Below are 24,499 nucleotides of genomic sequence, written 5' to 3' on the forward strand. Positions count from 1 at the left end.
TGGTTGTCCATCTGATTCTCAAAAGAGCTAAGATAGAAAAGTCCCTTCTTTTCATTTCAGACACCACGTCTCACTCATGACCTCTAGAGTGAGAAATGCAGAGAGAACTGATGTTAAAGGTAAATAGGAGTGCTCTAAAGATGGAGTGAAAAAAAGATTATTTCTGCTGGTGTTTTAACTATTTGCATATGGCTACTGCATCTGTAAGAACACAGGAAAGAAGATACTTGCTTGTGCATACTGGTTTTAAGATATTTAGCCAGAAACTAAATGATCATACCTCACTCATCAGTTCAGATGAGGATATACCTGATTTTACAAAACTGTATTTTTAGAAGCAAGTCTTCGTCAATTGTGGTAAGAGCTTTCCTTTTAAAAAATGTAGGAAGCTATACAATTTCTAGCAGATACTGGCAGACAGTAGCTGCAACACAGCATGCCCATCTAGTCTGTGGTGGTTAGGCTGGAGTCAGCTGCTCAGCAAAGCAGAGTAGCCAGGGTCTTTAGCTCTGAGTGATTTGTGAAGACAGCAGGGTATCAGACTTATGCTACCAAATTGCTTTTTAATTCAAAGTGTTAAAGTTTCAAAGTTCAGATGTGCAGAGGTCACATTTACTGAAAAATTTTCAATTGAATTTCCACCACACCAGGAAGCACGGGGTACTAGCAAGAGTGAAAGAGAGAAGGCAGCTTTGTTTCTCTTGCTGGTTTTAAGGGAAGTTTTCAATAGCTGCCAGTTATCATCTAGCTTCCTTTGCTCAAGTTAAGTAAATTACAGAAACTTCAGCTTCACTATGTTTAATGTATAACTGAAATAACATATTGCAAAAGGTACAAATAGCACTAGTGGTCACAAGCCCTGAACTGGAGGGAGGGACAACCAAAATAAGTAAGGACAAGTTCAAAGTACACTGAAGTACAAGTCTAAAAAACAGAAGTTTGTATTCTTAATAAAGTTTTTGGCTAACTTAACGAGATGGCTGAGTTCCAGTTGGGCTCCCATGCCTCAACCGCAGCAGTTTGAATGGTTGCTGCTACTGCAGGGTGCTGCTGATTTTGCACATGAGGCCTAGAGCAAAGCCTCAGGCTCACGTGAGCCAAAGGCACTGAAAGAAGAAACAGTTTCTTGTTCTCTGCAGATGTCAGCACACAGCCACTTTTCACACACAAGAGACTAACTAGTGAGAGGTATGGACTCCATCTTTTACCCAGTCACGATAGCTGGGTCCTGAGAGTTCAGGCTTCTGCATGTAGCCTCAGCCACTGGGGCATTATTTGACCTTGATTTCCTAGTAGCCACTGCTCAAGCCCTTTGCATTCTTCCTCAAGTTGTTCCACCTCTTTATGGATTTTTCCAGCTGACCCTTTTGATCCTATCTGAAGAAGCTGAGCGGGGGCAGCTCTTTGCATGGAAGAATATCAGGCCTGACAAACAACAGCTGCAGCAGAAGTCAGAGAGCCTTTTACATGGTGCTTTCTTCCCCATCATCTCCACAGAGCCGCTTTCTGAGTGCAAAATATGCTTAGCACTTCATCTTCATTCTCTGGTGACTTCGCCTTTCCCCAGCCAGCATGACAGCAATTCAGCAGCTGCTACACCTCATTTATCAGCAGCTTCCTTCACCTGTGCTCAGAGCACTTGACAGTCACAGACATAACTCATGCAAAAGGCGAGTCCCCTCCTGAAGCACGCAGAGCTGCGCGCTGCCCTTTGCAGGCCTCACAGCCAGGGGAGACGCTTGGCTCCCCCAGCTCACCCCAATGATCAGGAAGCTGTCACAGACTGGAAACTGCATGGATTTGCACTGTACTTCTCCAGAAGTTACCCGTTAGGACATTACTGCAATTAGCAGTAGTGGCAGCTACCCTCACGGCAGGCCGCAGTGGGGGCAAGGGCCTGGAAGGAAGCAGTGAGCAGCAGTTTCAATGGGGTGCCTCAGGCACTCCCCAGTGCAGTGAGAACCAGGCCTGAGGCAATGCACCATGAAGGGCAGCAGGGGCTGCAGTGCTGAGCTCTTTGATACCCTGCTGGAGCTAGGCAAGCCAGCTGAAACCTGCTTTTAACACTGACTGCAGCTGGGGGAAATAAAAACTGAATTGGCACTGGTGCTACAAAACACACATTTCTGTATTACAGCCAGATGCAGCTGTGTTACTTCGCCCCACCTCCAGGGTCCAGCTTCCCTGTCACAGCTAAGCTGAAGTAACCGTAGGCAATAGTGGGAAGAGGAGCCGTGCTTCCCCCTCATCCTCAGCACTTGGCTGTGGGAGCTCAAGGCAGGGGTAGCAGCTGTGGTCTGGCATCCCGCTTCAAGGAAGTACACAAGGGAAGATTTCTGCTGGGAAACAAGGAATCAGCAGTCGAGTGGCTTAACTAACATAAAACCCACAGCCCAGGACTCCCAGTCCATCCCCATGTGAAGGGGACTGTGCTGAAGGGGGCAGACCTGTGATCACCTTCACCTGCTGCAAGGCACTGGGATGGTAAGCTCAGACTTGGCCTCACAGGAACCTAGTCCACTGAATGCAGAGACCACAGCCACGTGTGTTCCTTCCCATAGCAGGCACATAGCCTGTTCTTTCTCTTGCCATTGAACCTTGCATTTCTTCCCCTTGGCATCTGAGAATAACTCAGGCTACGCCCAGGCTTGACACTTGCCTTTCTCTCCAGCAGCTTGTGGTGTCTCTCATCATGTTGTTTTTGCAACAAGAGCCACTACTTAATCTCCAGCAGCAGGAAGAAATCATCTGAAATACTTTGTTTTGAGACGCAGTTTATGTTTGTCTAATTATCCCAAAGGCACCTTCCCCCCAAGGGGTCCCTCTGTCCTCAGCTGCCCAGCAGCTGGCCAGGATCAGGCCGCCCCTTGGGAACAACTGCCGGGACTGCCATGGCAACTCATCCCCTCCAAGAGTGACAATCACATCTTGCCTGGTCAGGGCTGCTTTTGATCTTCTGATTCCCACCGTATAGATTAAAATAAGCAGCACCAAGACTGAATTAGGAACTCATAACAGACACCGATGGAGAGAACTGCAATTTATGACTCATAGTTTTACTTTTCTGCTCATTCTTCTTGTATTTCCTCCTGCCCCTACCCTTTCACATAGGGTAAAGCTATTTACACTGGTTGCAGTGTGCTTCAAGAGGAAGTCTGCATTATATCTGTTTCCTATATTGAAATAGAAAGATGTTAAGATTCTGCATTGCCATACAGCATTTATCTCAACTACCTGCCCGTCAATCTAAAAATTGACAGCATACGCTGTTTCTGTGAAGCAGTAAATTAGCATCTTGTACACTCCACATGCTTGCCTCTAACACCTTCCCACTGCTGCAAATGAGAAGCTCATTCAGAGACAAGCTTCATCTTTCACTTCTGCTTTTATTTGCCTGAAAACTAGCACTTCCCTGGAGTGGATGCCAACTGCTGCTACTTCTAAGTGTTGCTCAGCAGCTTGTCATGAGTTACTTTTTCCATGTCTTTAACGCATCCCAAGCAAAGAATAAAGATGTGTAATAGTAAAGAAGCAGGTGCTTGGAAAACAATTATATTTCTTTGGCAGTACCTGTGTGGTAAATACTTTCAGCTAAGTCTCTACCCTTACAGACACAATTGTGATTGTACACAATGAGCTTTCAAGGCAGCATTTAAGAGTGAGAGAATTAGTTTCCTCTTTTCTTCCCCAAAAGACAGACAGACAGAAGCCTGGATGCCAGACACTATTTCTCTGGCTTTTAAAGGAATTGCCAGAAAGGGAAAATGAAGCCGTATGCTACTCCTCTTCCTCCTCCCCAGCCCAGCCAGTAGAACTGTCAGATGACAAATGCATTTTGCGACTCAGAAGATCAGGCACTAACCTCAGCCATGGCATCCCTGCATGCCTTTGGACAAACACCTCACCTTTCTGTAAGGAATTGCAGCAATTACCAAAATGCTAGGAAAACAGGAGCTGCTTTGATGTTGAGCCACAGGCACAGGGTGAAAATTCCTGCTCTGCCACTGGTCTGACTTCATCAAGAATTGGGAATGGGGTTAATCAGTGTGGTTAATTCAGCACAGCACTAAGATTAAGGTATGTTAGTGACCAGGAAGAGGTATGATGACTCCAGAGACCATCTTAGCATTGCTGCTAAGTGCTATACTATGCTAGCAGGCATAGCTGTGCTATCAGGACACTCCATGCTTGTTGCAGAGTATGCAAAAGTGCCCTGAAATTCAAGAAGTCCACTCTGAAGTTCACTGCCATGCTTCAACCTCAACTGTAGTGTAACCCAGCCCAGCATCACAGCTGAGACAAGTGTGCACAATGGTAGCCAACCATCAAACTACGGGAAGCATTACAATGCAAAGCATAGCAGGGTGCTGCCAGAGATGGCACCCCAGAGAGCTACCAAGCTCTTCTGTGTGCAGTCCCCTTTTCTTGAAGAAGGAGTGGGACTTTGTGCAAATAGCAACACCTACAGGTGAGATTTTCCACCTGGATCCTTTGGGACAGCCATCATGAGGGACTCCTGCTTCAAGCACTTTGTCTCCTGGAGTGGAAACCACCCAGCTGTCAGCTCTCAGACCATACCAAAGTTTGAAGTCTCCTCACAGCTCCAATCGCAACCTCCATACTCGCTTTCTCCGGGGCTGGCAGAGCAGCTACTATCAACAAAAACACATGCAGAAAAAGCATTATATATTTTGATCAAAAGCAGAGAAAGCTAATTTAAGAAGTGAGGGGGGAGGGGTAAGCCAGCTTTTCTATAAAGCTTAGTATGATCCCAGCGATGAACTAGTTGGATTAGCTACTAAGCAGCAGTGTAGTTTAAGCATCACACAGCTCTGGAGAGGAAGCCTTTTGAAGATGGAAACAGCATTCCTGAGTTACCAGCTTCCTCAGCTACCACGAGCGCAGAAGCAAGCACGTAATAGCACACAGCTATTCCTCCAGCCACACCCAGTAGCCAACAAATTACCCACAGCACTCAGAATTTATTTAGCAACATTACAAACGGGCATTACATCTTTGGCCCTGCATGTTTACCCAGTACTAGGCAACAGGCAAGACCGCTGCATTCCTGTGGCAGGAAGGTGGCATCATGAAAGCCCGGAGAAGGCTACCTACCTTAGGGGGTGTAGCCATAGCTAGGCCTAACATGAATGTTTTAAATACCAGGGGCCTGACACACTCACTTGAAAGGCTGGTGTTTGTGACATCCCTCATTGTACAGCGCTGACACAGTTAGGTCCATTCCTCACCTACCCTGTGAGGCACATCAGGTAGGCATGCAGGAGACCCCGCTCAACGAGTCTCCAGATTTAGCTGCCATTTTCTGTCGGAGACATCCAGCCCCTACAGGATGAAGTTGTTATTGTAAAAAGCAGGACAAAGGGGGAAAACACCTTTTTCCTCTGCACTAATTCCATTTTTGTTTCATGCTCACATTAGGCAGCCTGCTCCCTACATCCTCGAACAACAAGGCCGTGGTGCACGGGCCAGGCTCGCCTGGGACTTGGGCAGATACGAAGGCTACCTTCACCCACGCAGCAAATGGGCAGCTGTGATTCAGGCAGCTCAGCCACTGGCACTTCCCAAATCAAAAGGTGAGGTATTTTCTCCATTAGAAACACACCTGAAAAGTTAAAGTGCTTGCACCAAGGCTGCAGTGGCCCTTACAGCCACTCACCACCTACAGAAGGAAGGAGAAGCTATTGGTTTGGAGATGTGGCATAGGATTTTCAATTTCACATAAAGCAGGGCCACACCATGAATAAACGTCAAAAACTTTACACATTCCAGGGAATCAAAAACAGCTCAAAAATGCTCAGTGCAGAACATCTATAATTTTCAAAACTAACATGAAGAATTTTAGGAGACTTGTCCATCTTAAGGCTAAAATGACCTTTGCAAACCTTAAAAAAAAAAAAGTGCTACACTACCATAAAACACCAAAGAAAGAAAAATGAAAACATTTACATGAGAGTAACAAGTAGAAAAGAAGAAAAAACCTTCCAGGCTTTATTTACCTGGGAAAAAGATGAGGTTGTAAAATCAGGTTAAATGGTTGATAAAATTAAGGACAGATTTGAGACAAACGTGTTATATACAGGCTTGGAATCCACATGAGAAGGGAAAACATTTTTGTGAGCCCATTATCCCAGTCCTTGACTCCACAGCACTTTTATCAGACAGCACAACCACCCCAGGAAGATCTCAAGCAGATGTAAGCATTGATCCATATTTCTGCATCCACAAACAGTTCCCTTCCCCTAGAAGTGGGAGCTTACTTGTGAGACTCCTCACAGAAGTCTCTCAAATACCAAATGCCAGATCGCAAATGGCATCACTGCAACTCCAAACAGAAGAAATCCAGTTTATGAGATTATATTTATTTTTGAGTGCTTGGCTGTCACTTCTAAGCCCTTTGGCCTTGTGTTGACCTTTAGGATTTCTAGACAAGATGCTACTCTACTTGTACTACTTAAACTGTTTTAGCTCTGGGATTGTGCCAAACCAGCAACTGACTGCAACTATGAGAGTAATTTTCCAGCATGTGGATTACTAGCATGTGGCTACTTAAGCTAATTTTATATGTGATTGGAAGACTTATAGGTCACAGTCTCATGGTTTATCACTCAGCTGCATATCCCTTATATCCAAAATCCCATTTAACATTGACAGTTGTGTTCCCTTTGACTGCAAATACTTGGAAATTCAAAGGATATGGTGCATAGATGATTAACAAAACTTTTTCATTTAGTGAGAAAGACAATGGTAGAATACTGGCACAAGACATGGTTGCCTTATGATACTGCTCATGTTTACTTATGTCTACTGTAACCTTGAATTCCTCGTTACATGTAAGGAGAATCTCTTCATTGGTTCTGTATTTCTTTGCCATTTATTTAGAAGATTAAATCAGTTATTCACTAATATTTTGAGTCACATTTTTTGATCTAAGCACGGAATTTACTGCAGTTTATTGACAAATTTTAAAATTGACAATGTAGAGTTGTCAATTTCAAAAGCTCCTCAGTAGTCTTAGACACACCGAAGTATTTATTAACACAGGTCCCCACCCCTTCCCAGTGCTTGGCTATGTTACACCTGTCTGTCTGTTTCTCTGCCTCTTGCTAACCTGCCAGGCAGTCCGTACCATACAAAGTCTAGAAGAGAATGGCTAAGCATACTTCAGAAAAAAAGTGTAACAAGTTGACAAGAGCAACAGCATAACCACACTTTTTAAAAAATTGGTTAAAACAGAGCAGAAAAACTTCATGGGACCTTACAAACCCTGTGTGAAAACCAAGGTTGCTCCACAGCACAACCCCCCGAGCCAATACAATGACCCATGAGCATCAGAGACATCAGGAGTTGGATCTCCAACTCATTCTTTCTCTTGTTCCTAGCTGAGGGGGGTCCTGTCCCTCTTCCTTTGCCCTACACTTGCACTTATTGGAGCCAAATTCAACTTGTGAACCCAGTATTAACTTTTTTTCTTGAAACATGTTACACTTGCACATGATCAAGCCAATGAACACAGAGCAAGAGACAACACAAGAAGCTTGCAGATGCAGCCAGTATGACAGGAGCAAAGACTGGATAGGGTAACAGGTTTTTCACCTTGTCACAGGCATTAACTATTAAATCATTTCATACCTTCTCACTTAAATGCAGAATAGGGAGGTAGCTACACAATTTGGACTGAGGTTACAGCTTACCACAGCATTAACATTTCAATGTACTTTTCACACACAAAAAACCTCCGTTGTCATAGACACCAATTTTAGCTAAAGCTATAGCAGGTGACTGTGTTTGTTAGTACTCCTGCACAGACTACACCAGAGTTGTAGCAGACAGCACAGCAGATTTTTCCTTGTTTCAACTGTGTACAGAAGCATTTAGTATCTTAGATCTCCTTATTTTCTTATGCTCAATTTCCAAAGACTTCAAAGTTGATAACCACTACAGCGAAACCAGAAAGCCAGGAATTGTATTCAGAGAACAATGAAAAGCCCTTGATACCGAAGTTCGTAGGCTTTTGTTATATGCAATCCTCGTTAGCCTGACCAACAAATGAATCTCAGAAAATCTCATTCTACAGATAAGCACTTACACAGTACAAGCAAGACCCACCTGTTCAAAGATGTTAAGCATAATTGCAAGTGATCCTTTCTTCTCTGTTTTTATTTTATGAAGATTTTCCGATAAGCTGCAGAACCTAAACCGCTCTGCAGATCCTAGGCTTCCAGTGTTTCAAGCTGCTCATTGCCTTCTAGGTAACACCCAGCTGATAGTTCTAAAACAAGCATATATCACAACTGAAAATCAGATGTACATGTGCTCATAACATGAACTCAGCTTTTTTCAGTCTGCAATGCTAAACTGAAGTTTAGTTCATGGAGGGTTTGACACAAGTTAAAGACTTCCTTTTAAAACTAATTTAAGTCAACCAACAATGTTATAGTGTAGTACTCACAAGGTGGTCGTTAATTACTTTTATATTGAGTGATTTTTAAAAAAATGGATGTACTATGCAGCAGCAACACATTCTTCAGATAGCTCTTCTCATGTGCGTTTGAGCTAGATGCTAGTCACACAGGCACAGGTAACCTCTGCAGGACCTATGCCAACAGTTAAGGTCCTCACTTACCACTATTCCTTGCAGTTAGACTTCATACAACAAGAGTTGTTGTTTACATACATAATTGGAGTAAAGCTTCCAAAGATGTGAATAGTATTCAATTAAGTTTCAAATCTTGTGAAGCCTTCCCGTTAGATTCTTGCAACATTCACTTACTGCACTAACTGGTTATTGGATGTCCATGCACTGTTACATATCAGCTACAAAAAAGAACAACATTTTCAGAAGTAAATTTTAAAAAGGAAGATACCAAATACCACTCACATTCATTTCAGAAAGTTTATTGCACCAAATGCCGCAAAGAAATAGACCAAAATGATAGCATACATAAACAACTATAAGAAAAAACACCAAAAACATGTAGTCTGACATTAGTATTCAGTCATTCCTAAAAAAAGCCTTTGCTCTCCAAGCATGCAATAGCAACACATGTTTTTATCAGCTATGGAAAGCCTGCTATATATGTCAAACTAACACACTTGACCTAAAAAAACATCTAGAGTGTATTCAGCAGTTCAGACTCAGTTTTGATTGGGGCCTCTTAACTGAAGAAGAGGTTATACTTGAGGGATAAGTGATCATTGTGTGAAATTTATATGCAGGAGTTTGTGTCTGAAAAGGCTTTTTGACTTCTAGAGAAAAGATGCATTTTAATAGGGACTGGGGAAGACCATCTAGAGTATGTCATTAGAAATGCGAATTAAAGAATTCCAGAATCAGTGTGTATTTGTTTGTTTTGGACAGAAGACAGCTGTATGTATCAAATCAGAAAGTACCTATTTAAATTAAAAATGTTTAACTCTTGTTATTGTTTTAGGTTAAGGAGTTCAATTAAATACTACAATTTAATAGTTAATTCTTCCCCTCTGCATATGGTTTAGTCTTGCCAGAAAAAAATACATTCTTCAAATTGCACTGTGTAAACTGCAGTTACGTGGGATTTTGGAAAGACTTGTGCACTCCCACTTAAACAAAGTATGCATTTAAGTTTACAAAACTACATAATACTGATAAAAACTTTGGAATATTTGAAAATTAAGCTACATTTTAAACACCTCTGTACATTCATATTACTTCTCATTCACTTAAAATAAAAACAGGAACATGCCCTAAAGAGGTCCAACACAACATCTGTAAATACCTACTGCCCTGTCATGCCATACTAATTTATATGAACAGCAAGATGCTACCAAAAACAATTTAAAGACTTAGAGTCAAAAAAGCCCTAGAAGGTGGAATCCCATCAAATGAGGTAGTATCTTTGGTGGAGGGGAAAGATAGGTATTTAACTTTCTTCAGACTAAAGTCTTTTAACAATAAAGGGATTTAATTTCAATCCCCCCCTTTCCTCCCCCACTCAAACTGTCAGAACAAGGGTTCTTCATATGATTTCTGAAGAGCAGCAAAATGGTAAGAGAAAGCAGCAAGAACTATAAAGTTTTCGCCTGGGCTGAAGGAAGTCCAGGTGCTTTGACCATCAGCTCACATGCTGTCCTTAGCTTAATGTCTTACCAGAAGGCAGTTTTTCTTGTTTGCTTGTTGTTTTTTTAGTAGGTGTAGTACAAATCAAATGTTACTTGTTATGGCATTAGCCTTGAAATCACTGAATGTCGGCTGACCTTCGACTTTCTTAGAACACTAAAAGAGGAAAAGTGTTTCTGCACATCTTTCAAGAATTATCAACCTGTTCAGATAAAAACCGAACTAATGCTTTATGAGAAACTTAATTGTTTTTTAATAAATTCACCCAATATTCACGAGTGACATGAAATGAAGTACATGAGAAGTTCTATATACACTCAGGGAAGCAGTTTCAAAGCTCTACACACATGCACGCCCACATTCGCCATTACAAGGATAGGTCAGGAATATGTGACTTGCTCTGTGGTTCTCACTTTGTCTTAACCTTGTGAAATAGAAAGTGATAGCTGCTAACAGCTAGATGCAGAGGTAAATTTACTTTCCAGCAGATAGAATTCACAGACCAAAAATATGAAAATTTTGCCTAATTATTAGCAGTAGGAGAAGACCTGAACCACAGAAAGATTTTAGCCTTTTGAGGCAGAATATCAGGGACAAGCCTATGAAAATGCAATAAAAGAACTATCTGGAATGTCAGATCAGAAACGCAGCATATAAGGATCAGCTTTAGAAGCACTGTATCAGAATATTAACTATCCCTCCACTTGGGAACAACCCCTCTTCACAGTCAGTCAGTCTACCCATTTCCCCTTAAAAAAAAGCAACACAATGTTCATCAAGACCCCAATCACATTTAAACAACTCACAATATGCACATTTCATTGTTTCAAATCATTGAAAGTTTACTGTAGAAAAGTCCAAACATCCAGGTAGTATGAAATAAAATCACTTTTAATAAAAGTGTGTCCCTTCAGTGTTAAAAATCTGTAATCACCAATGAGGACAACGCGTAACTGGTGACCAGAAGTTTCTCATCAGAATTCACTATTCACAAGCAATTGTGCTAGCAATTTGCTTGCAAACTGCCAGTTTCATACACCTCATTCATGCTGGCTCACAACAGAAAGGTCCAAGATTCATTTTTCCTTTTCTTTAAGAATGTTTGTTTTGATCCTTTGTTCTTTCCTCAGTCTGGTCCATAGTTTCACATCCAGCTCAACAGTGCTTTATGCAAAAATTCAGTTTTTTACATTCATGTTATCAACCACATGAAAACAGTAAAATACAAAATTTTATTTTGCTTTCTAGAAACACAGAAGGCCAGTATCAACTCATGGAGAAGTAGTTTCTGGTTTCAAAGCAGTTAGTCTACTAAGGAAAGGCACCTGGGATGATAGTTCAAGATTACTGTAGAATCATAAAGGGTAATTGCAAACATTCATAGTAATACCAAATATTGGGGTTTGTCCCCTACTTTTCCTTTTACTTCAGACAATGGTCCTCTTTTATACCTAATATAGTGACCAACTAGTAGCCAGAAAAAAGTAATATATCTGACTGAAGGTTTGTAAGGGTTAACCCCCCCAGATAAGATTGTCTTCAGTTTGTGCCAATTGCTTGGTCTATGTGCACACGTGCCCTAATAGCACTGGTATCATACAGAAGGCTGTCAGATTCATATTCTTCTGAGATAGTAATGCTTGATGACACCAAGACACAGGTTTAATTCCCAGGACTACAGCCATACAGAAACTCAGTTACTGAAGTTGCATCAGCAACAAATGTAAACTTGTAGCAGAAATTCCATAAGGCTTTCCCACAAAAAAAAAAACACCTCAGAAGTTCATTCCGTTTTCAGGGTAGAATTACTTCTAGTCATGAGCTCATCTGAATACCTCCTCATTAAAAGACAAGCAACCATAGCTTGCTTAATTTCATCCTCACCTCCATTCCCACTTAGCATCTGGTTGCTGAATCCAGGTTTCTTGTTCTGAGCTGGTCATTTCTACTATACAAAACCATGCTTATGCTCTGCAAGAAAAATCATGTCCCATCTAATACACTTGTGTATAGGAATGCTATGTACATAGTTTACAACTCCTCCTCCCCAGCAAAGAAATACACCACACCACACTCACAAGTGTAGCATTAGGAAATCCATTCCAACCCACTTGTTCTTTAACTGTTACTTCATGGTTTTGAGCAGCGTTTTGGATGGCAGCTCACAGTCTGCCACATAGTGTTAACTTTTGTCCTTTGAAGAAAAAATGCAAGGATGCAGTCACTTTAAGTCAGAACTGAGATTGTAAGAAAAACCTGAATGCCTTTTACATTATGTAAACTGAAGTCCTCCGATCAAACGTCCAGCTGAAACCAGAATCGGAAGATGGTAGAATGTACAGTCATCACCTGCTTTTCTCAGTGTTCCCCTTTATCAGCATTTGGCAACTGTTCTTCTTTCAACATTCCCATATTCTTTCTTTTACTTTAAGGGAATGACTATCCTGAGATTTTAATTTATAAGAGTATTTGAGCAACATATGGAGAATGAGTACTTGCTATAGCAGCCAACAAAGGCAAGTCATTGGATTCAATCCTAGAAATTAAAAAAAAAGAGAGACTTTAAAATACACAATCACCTTCACAAAAGAAGATAAACACAAGAGGCTATTCATCATTCACTTCAAAGAAACTGAAAATGTCTTGCTATAACCAAGTTCATCATTTAATTTTTTGTTCATACTGTACCAGTAAAGTTAAGTGATAACATTTAAAAGCAAAAAGGTCTGCTACCATTTAAGTGAAAAAGATAGTATTACATTTTGTGGTATGTAGTTTTTTTGTGGTACAAATAAAAAGTTTGATTTATTCGCTAATCCATAACCCTTAGCTTGCAGTCAGCAGGCTTCAATAAGCCCAAAGAAAATACTGAACATCAACTTATGGAAGACTGCAATTTCACGTTTTGAATACAACTCTGTTTACCATGCAGCAGCACTTTCTTACCAAAAATTACCAAAAGATGGAAGTATCAGTTATTAGGCAGTAAAAGTAGCACAATGCCTCTCAGATGCAATGCTCAGTTCCAACCATTTCCAACAGAACACTCTTCAAAGGTCAGTACATATGTTTATATACATTTTTACACATACACACAAGGGTTTACTTCAGGGTCTCATTACTTTAAACTACATTGCTCAGTATGACATCTTGAGCAGCCAGATATAAATTAAATTTTAGCTACAGTGCTTAAAAAACATCTTCGTGGAAGTGTATTCATTTCTTGCCCCTTCCTCTCATTCTACTTTCACAGCACATGCATCCATAAAGTACTTGGCTAGAACTGAACAACCTCCAAGTAACCAAAATCAGAACTTTCTTCATTCTCAGTATTTTTCATCCTTAAGATTTCAGAACAACAAATGATTTTCCTCCTGCTGGATTGTATCTCCTGATGGCTCATTGGAACCCATTTCGACACTTCATTAGGTTCATGAGAGAGGGGGCAATAATAAACATAGAATAAGTAGCAAGTCCCCACAGGAACATAACTACATTCAGAAACTGAAAAGCAAAGTAACTGCCTCAAGTTTTGCCATAGATTAAGACTTATCTGCAATACTCACCCCAATACAATTCCTAGTTCTTTTACATGCACTCTTGTATGTCCTCGTAGATATTCTGAAAGCATTTTGCTTTTGAGATACATCTCTTGTAGTCTATCCTCAAGATGCATTATGCACTGTAAATACAGACCAAAAACCTCAGAATAGCTTTAAAACAACTGCATGCATATATTACAAAAATAGCTAAAATGATATGCTTACATATCTTAGCCAGAACACCTTTAAGTCTCCCCCCAAAAATCTGTAAAGAAGTAAATGTGTTACAGTTGTGCTGGCAACTTAAAATACACTAGCTTTCCCTCATCTCAAAGAATTGGAGTATTTCAGTTTTCTTGTGCAGCACGTTTGTTCCAGGAGTCAAAAAAAGCCATCCAATTTCCCTTCAACTCAGACACAGTTTCTCCTGACATAAAGTTTTAACCAGGTTCAAAAACATTCGAGATACCTTAATAAGAGTCTAACCAGAATACCTAACAAATGTCTTTGTTACAAGTCAGTATTTTTTCCTGAAAGTGTCACAGTTCCTAAAAATCAGCACTCTCTTCAGCACCAGAGAAGTCCTATTCAAGAAACTAAAACATAAATGAAAGACACCATTATCTGCATCATAAAACTACATCTCTTTTGATCTATAATTTACTGGATAAATCAGGTTACAAATCCTTTATTTTTTTTTAATTAGTACTACATAATTCTAGTTTAAAACTCAAACATTTGATGTTGTTTGCAAAAGGTAGTAGTTCAAGTTGAAATACCAAAATAATTACTCCAATTTCGTTCAGCAGTAGCATGCTAGAGTTTTTGGTTAAAAACAGTCAGATGGTACATAATTTCTCATACATCAATTGCAAGAGAGCAGATGAAAACTTCGGAGACTTTTTTTAAAAACAGTAACACAGGGTGAGTACATGGGACATCTTCACTAGGTGAGTAGGCAGGCTGTTTTATCAGGTATTTTGTTCCAGAACACAAGGTAACTCGATTCAATACATTCTTTCTTTCCACAGAGATGACCACATCAAAGACAAAAACAAGAAGCGTGTGCAGAACCTCATTATCAAATATTTAATCATCCAGCAGGCAGAGACAACAATTAGAATCAGTAGTAGCAAATACCTCCAGGCCATCCTCTGGTGTATATTTTAAGTTTGATGGAAACCATAAGTATTAGAAATGGAATCTTGTGCAAGCAGTTCTGCTAATTAAAAAAATAGAAAAAAGACTCATGCTCATGGGTTTTTCCATGCATTTTTCTGATGGTCTTGAGCAAGTTGCTTTTTGAGAGTAGTTTGATCTGTTTGCTTCAAGCAGTTTTCACTAAAGCCATTATAATCATAACACTTCTGATTCTAGCCTAAAGGAAGACATTCTTACCTTCTCTACTACAGGTAACTAATACAGAAAGCCTGTTAGCACTTCCCCAGTAGTTCAGGTAGGCATGCAGCTGATTCCCAAAGTGGCAATTCAACATATTTCAATTTCACTACTCATAAGCTGAAGGACTATAGATTTTTTTTTTTTTTATTGTTAAGAGGAAAGAAGAATTTCACATTGTTCTAAGAGATTCTTTAGAAAAGATTATCCACTACTCCTGAAAGCCAGCAAAGAATCAAGAGCCTTTCCTCCTCAAGCTCATCCATTTTGTAAATCCATTTTGTTCAAGATGTCCAGTGAGGTACAGAAGAACAGTAATATTTTTGATGCTAGCTTCCTCTTCAGCTTCTCACTGACTTCAGTTAAAATCATTTAAAGTAGCTTAAAATGAGCTAGAAGGTGCAGGTAAAATCTTTGTCATACTGCTGACAAGCAACATTTGCAGTCTCCACTTCCCTTTCACCCTGGCATACTGCACAACTCTGCAGGAAGGTTGCCAGTCAAGTGTCATAAAGTCTTGTCTTTTGTCCAGTCTCAAGTTGGGTTTTGTTTTTTGTTGTGCCATAAAATACTCTTCTAAACAGTAACTGGAGGTCAAGAAACATATACTTAATCTTCAAACATACTGCCTTATGCATTTCTGATTTATGTTATTATATATGCTTTTGTCAAAATTTAAGTCAAATAGAATGTTCATTATAAAAACATGGACTTCTTCCCCCAAAGTTGAATGGAACACCCCACTTCCATTCATCCATTATTCTGTTCCTGTTAGCAAAGACCTACAAACTCTGACAGCTCAAAGCATCTTCAATGCAGATTATAGAACAACAGAACTACAAGCTACTAGGACTACCATTTTACTGCTCTTTTTTTTTTTTTTAAGGAAGGAAATAAAATTAGTCCACCTCCAAAAGCCACTACACCACACAAAGCATTCAGAAGTTGCATATACAAGGTCCAGGGCAGCACTGGAAGAAGTACTTCAGTTGCAGAAGCAACTTATGAGTTCAAAAATGCCAAAATTTAAGGTGTTCCTGTGCAAGCATGATGACATAGTTCTAACCTAAGTCACATGTTTTCCAACATACAAAAGTATCCAGAAAGGACACTGATGTACTTTGCCATAGTACTTGACTTCAAGTACTTAAATTAATACCACTAATTTTTATCCAAAGCAGCATCAATTAATACTATTTTCAGTTGTTAATATTCAGTTCCACCTTCCTATTCTGTCTGCTAGCAGTCGTTACACAAGCTTCCAATAAATAAAGTTTCTCAAGGCTATCTGCTGAAGACCAAGCCAGTTCTGTTTACTCAAACTACAGGAAAAAGATGCACCATTTCCCCCCAGCTACAACTGTGTGGAAAAATTGTTATAATTACTGCTGCCAGACTCATGGGTGACTTTGCTGTAATCAGCCAAAACAGCTATCAGAAAGCATTACTGATCTGTTCTGATGAACTCTACTACTAACATGGACAGGAAAGGATATTATGGGAGGGGAAGCACACACTATGAGAAAGTAACATCCCCTGCTGCAACCCATCTGACCCCAAGTGTTTTGTGTTTCCATCTCCTCCCAGGAATGCTGTAGGCATGTCTGCCAGGTGGTCTGAGACAGCACTGGCTGACAGGGTGGGCTACACTATGCATAAAACACAAAGGTCAAGTAAACATGCAATACACATGTAACTGAGGATAGAGAAGAGGCATCCACTAGGTGGGGTTGGTAAAAAAAAAAAAAACAAAAAAGCACAAAAACTCAAGAATAAGAAATGGTATGGTAGAAACAGCAGAAGCTTCAAACAGTAGAGAATGAGGAAATTATACAAACAAAATAATCTACACAACTCTAATCATAAATACAGTCATGCTAAAGTTGCCTAAGCAACTTTTGTTCTGTCTTATTTTGGAGCAGCTGACTTTAATCTTGGTCTATTACAAGTAAAGTAAGTTAAAAACAGTACCTGTAACTGAACTGTAGCACACATTCTTTTAAATACATTGTACCAACTTTGCTATACCAATAAACAAATACCTGAAACAATCCAATAAAATACAGTGTGCAAAACTCTGCATTTTCGATTTAAACAATTTCCATTATTTCTTTACTGAAAACTGAAGCTACTTACAAAGTCAGCTGGAAGATTGAGTTTATAAAGCTGTAAAATGGACTGCAGTAAACTGGATACTTGACTCGAGACCAAAACATCCTTGCCTAGCTTCACATTGTCCATCATTTTTCTCTGGCTGGTAGCCACTTGTACGTTCCATTTATCTGTGTCTGCAATAATGCAGACAGCTTCTGCTATGGGTTCATCTAGCACTGGATGCTGCAAGAGATGCAAGACAAACATTATGGAAAACTTGCATATGCATTTTCACAGCTTAGATCGAGGCTCCACTTTTATTCACTCTGAGAAAGTGGTCCAAATGAATGCTTGTCCAGTAGAAAACCAAAGGCATCTCAAAAAAAATGAGACAGAATACCAGTTTCAGAGACAGAGCTGACATCCAGTAACATTAGGTCGAAGTCTGAACTACCAGTTTGATTAAGGCATTTATTTTTATTTTATTTTTTAAGTAGTGCTTCAGAATCACTATGACATTTTTTCACTAACAGTAATCCAGCCTTCCTGCAAAGGTTAAGTTTCTTCCAAAACAAATAGAGTATTAATTATGCTGATTCAGTGAGTGGTTATACTCACTGTAAGGGATTTCACTATGCACAATGACAGCAAGGTATTTATGAAGAGACAATATCATATTAGAGCAATTTGGTGTTTAAACAACTGCACACACATCACCATTCTGGACAGTGTTTAACTCATTCCTACAGGATGATTCTTGATTGCTATAGAAAGAAGCAATTGACATTCACTAGATAAACATCTAATATTGAATACTAAACGCTTAACATTCCTTTGGTGAAAGATTCGTTTTAAGTTACTTGGTGTAGTTGGAGTAGAGTAAGAATATCACAAAGATCTTACCTACAGCTAACTGCTTTACGCAGTCGGTCATTTCTGCTACAGCCTAGTGTAACACAGGCTTCCACAGGACTTCATCTCCCTTGCAACACATGCCACTAAGTGGTAAACTAAGATGTTTCCAACAACTTGTGTACCATTTTTTATGAAATAAAGGTAACTGTCTGCTATTGTGACTGAAAAGAAGCAGTCAGTTTTTTCCTTGTTTGTAATTTCAACTTGCAAACATTTTTCCCTGTGTTCACCTTTCAAGAAAAGACTGAAGAGAGTATAAAGGGGAAAAAAGTGATTTTTGCATGAACAGGCTTCTCAGTCATTTAAGGGGTTTTCTTTCAAGGAAGAAGACATACCAGGTGTGGCTGTTAAGGACTGGCGAGTACAAAGAGGTCTTATTTAAACTACAAACTACCATGTTTCTATAGCTTTAGCTTCTCAGTAATAGCAACAACTCACACTATGACTTGGAACAGTATTTTAACTCACATGCATCGCATGAAGGAGGTCTGCTAGTAGACACTGCTTGAGTTTTTCATCATTATTTACTCCATGCAGCACTAGATCAGGCACGTATGTGTGACAGTAGCCACCCAGAAGCGATCTTCCAAAGTTTTTCACACACTGACTGCTGATTGTGTTTGACCTGAAATACAAAGCAGGTATGATTCTTGCTTGACAGACTCCATTCAGATGATGATATCAATACAAAGTTTCATTTACTACCCCTACCTCTATTAAAAATAATTAGTATTTTTTTAAATTTAACATTGTGTTGATTCCTTCAAATTTCAGAAACAGCAAGTCTGCTTTTATCAGAGCTTGGGGTCCCTATGCCCCCCGGCCTTGTTCTGTGGTTAACAGGTTTGCTAAATGTGAGTTCTCACTCAGCCCAAGCAGCAAAATCTTCCTATCTACTTAACATGTGCATCAGCAAGCTCCGCATGCACCTGCAAAGCTCAGAAGTTTTCAAATAGGATGCCCTTATTTATTTCAAATCTGTTTAGTATTTGGCAGTTTAAGCAAAGATGAAATATTGCTAGTCCTCAGACAGAATTGTTTACACTGTTTCAGGCAATCGATACAAACAAAAGTATGATTTTTTTGTTAAACGTTTGAAGAACACCTTTGTCACCAAACTTCAGTACCTTTTCAGCATTTTTTTTCCCCAGTCTGTTAACAAGAACCCTAAACACACTACCAGTGGCTGGTATGGATTTGTTTGCAAGGAAGTCAATCAAGATCCCAGTGGATTTCAGACTTGAAATTCTGAACACCTCTAATACTGCACAAGTTTTGACTCTGTTTAGTTCTAAATTAAACTCCTTTACCTTGGTAAAGGAAGCTCCACTTCCGCAAACTCTTCAAGTCTCTTGCTGACATTATCATGATGAACTTCGTCAGGAATACAACAATCACCTTCTTCATCACTGGCTCCAAGAGCACTGTCTGAACTCTCATTCCTTGGAATGTCCCCTTCAACTCTGAAGGGGGTTTTCCTTCCAGCATCCCCATAGGGGACATCTTTAGCACCTACTTTAGGGGACTCCTTTCTAACAGCAGAACCACCTTCCACACAGTCCGGTGAATAGCTCTCCGGATTGTCAGAGCATAAAGTTCTAGTTTCTTTCAAGCTTGGCAATGTTACAGTTTCTACGTTATCAGTGGACAAAAGTAGTTCACCAGATACTGTGTTCCCTAAGTTCATTTCAGTTCCTTTAGTTTCCATATGTTGGTTATTAAGCATACTCTCCTTCCCCTCACAAGGTGGAATCTGTGCATAACAAATACTGTGTTTACTGAAGGGCAAAAAGGCAGCTTCGCAACTTTCTTTTTGATTCTGGGAAACATCCACAGTCAGATCTGCTGAACTTGAGGCACAATGTATTACCACCTCTGGATTTTTTCTGAATGCCCTCAGATTCTCTTCCATTTCTCTCCTTTGAGTTTCTAAGTCTGACTCTGGTGACGCAGAACTTCCAATCTGAAAGGTGACCTTTTCCAACTGGGAACTCCTGTGGCCAGACCTTTCAGGACAAGGTAAAGCAGATGACCTACTAGACAATTGCTTTTCCACTTTCCTTTCATTCTGGTTCTTGTTCTTCCTTACATCCATTAAATTCTCCAACTTTGATTGCTCTTCAAAGTGGTAGGACCCAGTCCCTGTGTCAGTGACAGTTCTTTTCCTACCATCAGCTGCTCCGTTATGCAAAGTGCTAGTTAGACAGTCAACAGCTGTGTCAGAGTTCTGACTGACTTTTCCTATTGCTTCTTTCTTTTCTTTTGAAGAATCTGTCGTAGTGCAAGTGCCTTCTGGATTATGTACCCACCCTGCAATACTGTTGTTCTTACTTCCATCACTCTTAGGAGGTAGGATTGGAGGCACAAGAGCAGGTTCATTTTTGACAGTGACCACCACATAATCAGACTCCTCTACCTCTCCCTTTTCTAGTGCAGTTGTGATCTTGCTTCCATTTAGCACTTGTTCTCCTTCTCCAAGCACTTCACTCCAAGTCAGCTGATTTTCTTGTAGCTCAGAGCATCTAATGAAGTAAGTTAGGACATAGAGCAACCGCTGCACCAACTCTTTACGTTTTCCAACAATAACAGTTCGAGTCAACCTAACCGGAGAACCTATGGCACCATAGAGATCACCTAGACAGGAAAACAAGAATTTCACATGCTTATACATGGCTGTAATAAGCTATACCACTTATATTCAACACATTTTAAAACAGCATTCACTGCAGGCAGACAGTTCATTTTTCATGGTTAATTCATAGAAGTTTAAAATACCAGAAGAACAGAAGTCTCCTGACATTTCTTATATCTGACCCACATCCAAAAAGGTTTTGGTGTCCTTGTGAAGGTTTGACTGTTACTACTCAGTTTCTTGTAGTTCAAATCGATTACAGGTTTTTAATAACATTTACAAGATATTATCACTTGGAATTTGACACAACAGTTGCTGAAGAGTATATATCCAAAGCTCTGAAGCCCATGATACTGTTTTCTAATTTTGTACTAGTTCCCCCCCCCAAAATATTCTCTTAAATTGCATTCACTTTTTCTTCTTTCTGTTAAACACCAATTCTCATACAGATCAAGTCTAAATTGCATTTTTTAAGATTCAGATATTCAAAACAGCAAAAAAGGTGCAGTATCAGCATAATAAGTGTGTTTCTGAAAATAGAACTACTTTACTGTGCAAGGCATGTGCACTTCTGTGCACTGGGAGTCAACACCACTAACTTTTTACTTTTGTAGGGAGGAGGAGAGAGTAGGGGAGGACTAGAAAACATTCATTATTAAAACACAATCGCAATATGAGAAGTAGGTACTAGGGCCTAATCTAAGTCTCCCTAGAACTACTTATTTGCCATCTCATTTATCCTGAAGAACCGCTACTTTGTTGAGAAGAGCCATCTATTTTCCAGCAGCATATCACACTATCAGCTGGAGGGTTTCCACCCAACATTCCGGGAGAAATAAGCAGACAGGTGGCTGGTACAGAAAAGTTCACACACACTATTAGAGACAAGGATGGGTTAACTCAAAAACTGGCTATTACCAAGTTAACCCAGCTGTCTTCACTCAATACCCATTAGAGTATACCCTCCAAATGTCTTTGCCCAACCAAACCCTGGCTGACATCACCAGCAGATGGGAAGCAGCCACCACAAGCTCAATTTCCTTTAGCCAATATAAGCACTCACATTGAAAGTGGATTTCTCTGGTTTGAGGCATTATAAGATGTCTGCTAATCTAACACATTTTTCTAGGTTTTATGTCCTTACTGAGGGCTGCTGTGTGGTGGCATCATTATGCTCTCTTCCCCCAGTTAGGGGCACCCTTGCAACCTGTCTGATGGCTTAACAGGCCAGCACACTCGTTCCTCAGTAACCAAGTAAGCTCAAGATTGCTCAGGTAGAATTCCATTAACCTCAGTGCCTGATGGGCCACAAGGACTAGCAGTTTGGAAAGGAAATGGGAAGATAGCTTTTCTTTCAAGTTGAGCACAGTTGCTAAAGAAATCAGATTCAGGCTTAGCATTCATTTGCATGGTTAAATACAACATTACTGATGCAACAGTAAAAATGTCACAACTGTGGTCCTCAAAACATGCTATTGCTAAGCATGTTAGATTGAAGCTCATGTTTAAAAGAGTATGTCTTCCTTACAGCATTACCTACAAATGCATCTATGTAATTGTAACTGATATGTAGTATCTAGTGAGGACATCATTCTGGAGGGGGAAAGCCACGTACAGCACAACACTTCATAGGAAGTCACTTCTATTTTAAAGCACCCAGACACTTTATTTATTCTTTCTGAAGAAGGGGACCAGCAGAGGGCAACATCTTACTTTGCACATCAGTTGCTGCAACCACCTGATACAAGGTTTTGGGCTTTGAAACTACCAAACAAAACCAGTAAGCATTTTGAGTTCAGCCACTCAGAAATCAGCTGGGCCAGTGCTGATAACAATGCACAGCCTGGGAAGGCAAAAAGAGGATATGATTTCTTGACCAGTAACCAGTGGCAGCTCCTGGGAGGTACCACAACACCTACTGCTTATCTTACACCTTCCACTCCAGCTCTTTTTTTTTTTTTTTTAAAAAAAAAACCTGGCCTGGCTCTATCCTTAACACCCTAAGCAAGTTTCTGTTTTTCTCTCCCTGGATGTCTAACCCATTTCTCCCATGCATAAGTCTTTAAAGACATGCTAAAACAGGAAACTTCTATTACAACTACACAGCCAAGATAAGAATTCTTGATTTCTTAAAGACTGTGGAGAGCTAAGCTAGACAATAAGCAAGAAACATGACCAGCATCACAGTGTAGAAGTCACATTACTGTTTTAGTGTGCATGTATGTCAATTATATTATATCACTGAAAGTTAAGGCTGGTTTGGTACCAAACTCACACCTGCTGCCAAGACAAAGATTTTGAAGGATTCTACCACTGGCAGCATTGTTCTGAACTCTCACCCACTCATTTGATAGCATTATTTAATTCCCTGTACCAAGATAACAAAAGCTACATGATTTTTGTTAGAGAACAACCTGAGGAGCTTGGAATAAAGAGAAAATCTTGTCCCAAGCCCACTCACATAACTCTGAATGAATGGAGGCTCTGCTACTTGCCATACTTTTATTCTGCTTTGTGTCCACGGTAACTCCATGAAGAGGTAAATGAAGGCAGTCTGGGCAGTCTCAACTACATTCTCTCCATCCAGGATGTTTCCCCTCATTCTTCCCAAACTGCTCAGATCATTCACAGTGTTTGCACCCTCTTAAGATTTCTATAGAAAACCACTTAACCAGGCAGTGTAATTGGAGGACAAGGAACCAGTGAAGAACTGAGCACCTAGGCTACACTAACAGGCCTCCAAATACTCTTTAGCTTAATTCAAGACGTCTGTTGGCAACTCTGCTCAGCTTATACCAAGACAAATCGAATGTCACCCAGACTTCCGCCACCAGTCAAGTACCTCAAGCCAGTGGCAGAAGAGTTATCACTATCTCAGCTGTCCTAGTCCAGATCTACCAAGAGAAACCACATCCAATTCTAACTATGTACAAAGGAATGCATACTTCCAAGTAGCTTAGGTAAGAAGTGAATGCAGTGAAAGCTTTCAATTTCCTACTGACCAAGCTGTGCCCAGAGAGGGTTATATGGATGGGATTTTGCCAGCATGTTCACAAACTGTGATGTGCGCTTCTCAGAGAAGGCCTTTATGGGAGGATGGTCAACTGGCATTACTGTTGGCACCCAAGCCAGATGATACGTCAGCACCGCAGTTAACAAAGCAGCAAAGAACCTAGGAAAAAGAATATTGCACAAGTGTCAGAACATGCCCACATGCTCTGGGAAGCACACAAACCTTTAAGAAACTTTTTTTTGGGGGGAATAAGTTGGGTAGAGGGGAAAATAAAAGCTTACTGGTTTTTGTTGATCTGTTCTATCAGAAAGGTAAATTCTTTAAGAAAACGTTGGCATAGCTGGTTCTTTTCCAAGGTGTTGGACATCATATTAAGCCACACAGGCTCTGCAATCCTTGGAACAGAATATAGGTTCCAGATGGTAATTCTGCTCAAAGAAGATTCCCAAAAATTGGCATGTTAATACATACATTTCAAATTTGCAAATACAGGCAACCTATTCTCTATTGTCTATTGATTTTTATATATGAATTTACTTAAGTAGGAGCTAGGAGACTAAGCAAACTGGCGTGTCTAGAAAAGTTTTCCAACTAGTGTCCCACAAAAATAGCCTATTTAATTCAGTGTACCAGCAACATAATGCCTTCAATTGCGTATCCTTCCCTTTCTTGCATTCCTCTACACAGTTTTATTCAGAGAAGTGCCAATTATTTGGTGGGGGGAGGTAACCCTTTTCTTGAACTGCTGTCAACCTTCCCTCTTTTAGGTACCAAAAAAGAGGGCCTTT

At 40.1% G+C, this 24,499-nt stretch overlaps 1 protein-coding gene across 1 annotated transcript in view; it reads right to left on the reverse strand.

Moving 5' to 3' along the window:
• Positions 1-8,900: 8,900 nt before the first annotated feature.
• FNIP2 (folliculin interacting protein 2) overlaps positions 8,901-24,499 on the reverse strand; it is a 49,134-nt gene continuing 33,535 nt past the window's right edge. The window contains exons 12-18 of the mRNA XM_032186241.1: positions 23,993-24,139; positions 23,701-23,870; positions 19,377-20,700; positions 18,535-18,691; positions 17,194-17,394; positions 13,684-13,799; positions 8,901-12,653 (exon numbers count right to left, since the gene is read on the reverse strand). Of these exons, the coding sequence (XP_032042132.1) occupies positions 12,575-12,653; positions 13,684-13,799; positions 17,194-17,394; positions 18,535-18,691; positions 19,377-20,700; positions 23,701-23,870; positions 23,993-24,139 (2,194 nt within the window). The 3' untranslated portion in view covers positions 8,901-12,574. The remainder of the gene's footprint in view (positions 12,654-13,683; positions 13,800-17,193; positions 17,395-18,534; positions 18,692-19,376; positions 20,701-23,700; positions 23,871-23,992; positions 24,140-24,499) is intronic.

The sequence above is a fragment of the Aythya fuligula genome, chromosome 4, assembly GCF_009819795.1.
Source record: "Aythya fuligula isolate bAytFul2 chromosome 4, bAytFul2.pri, whole genome shotgun sequence".
Taxonomy (NCBI): Eukaryota; Metazoa; Chordata; class Aves; order Anseriformes; family Anatidae; genus Aythya; species Aythya fuligula.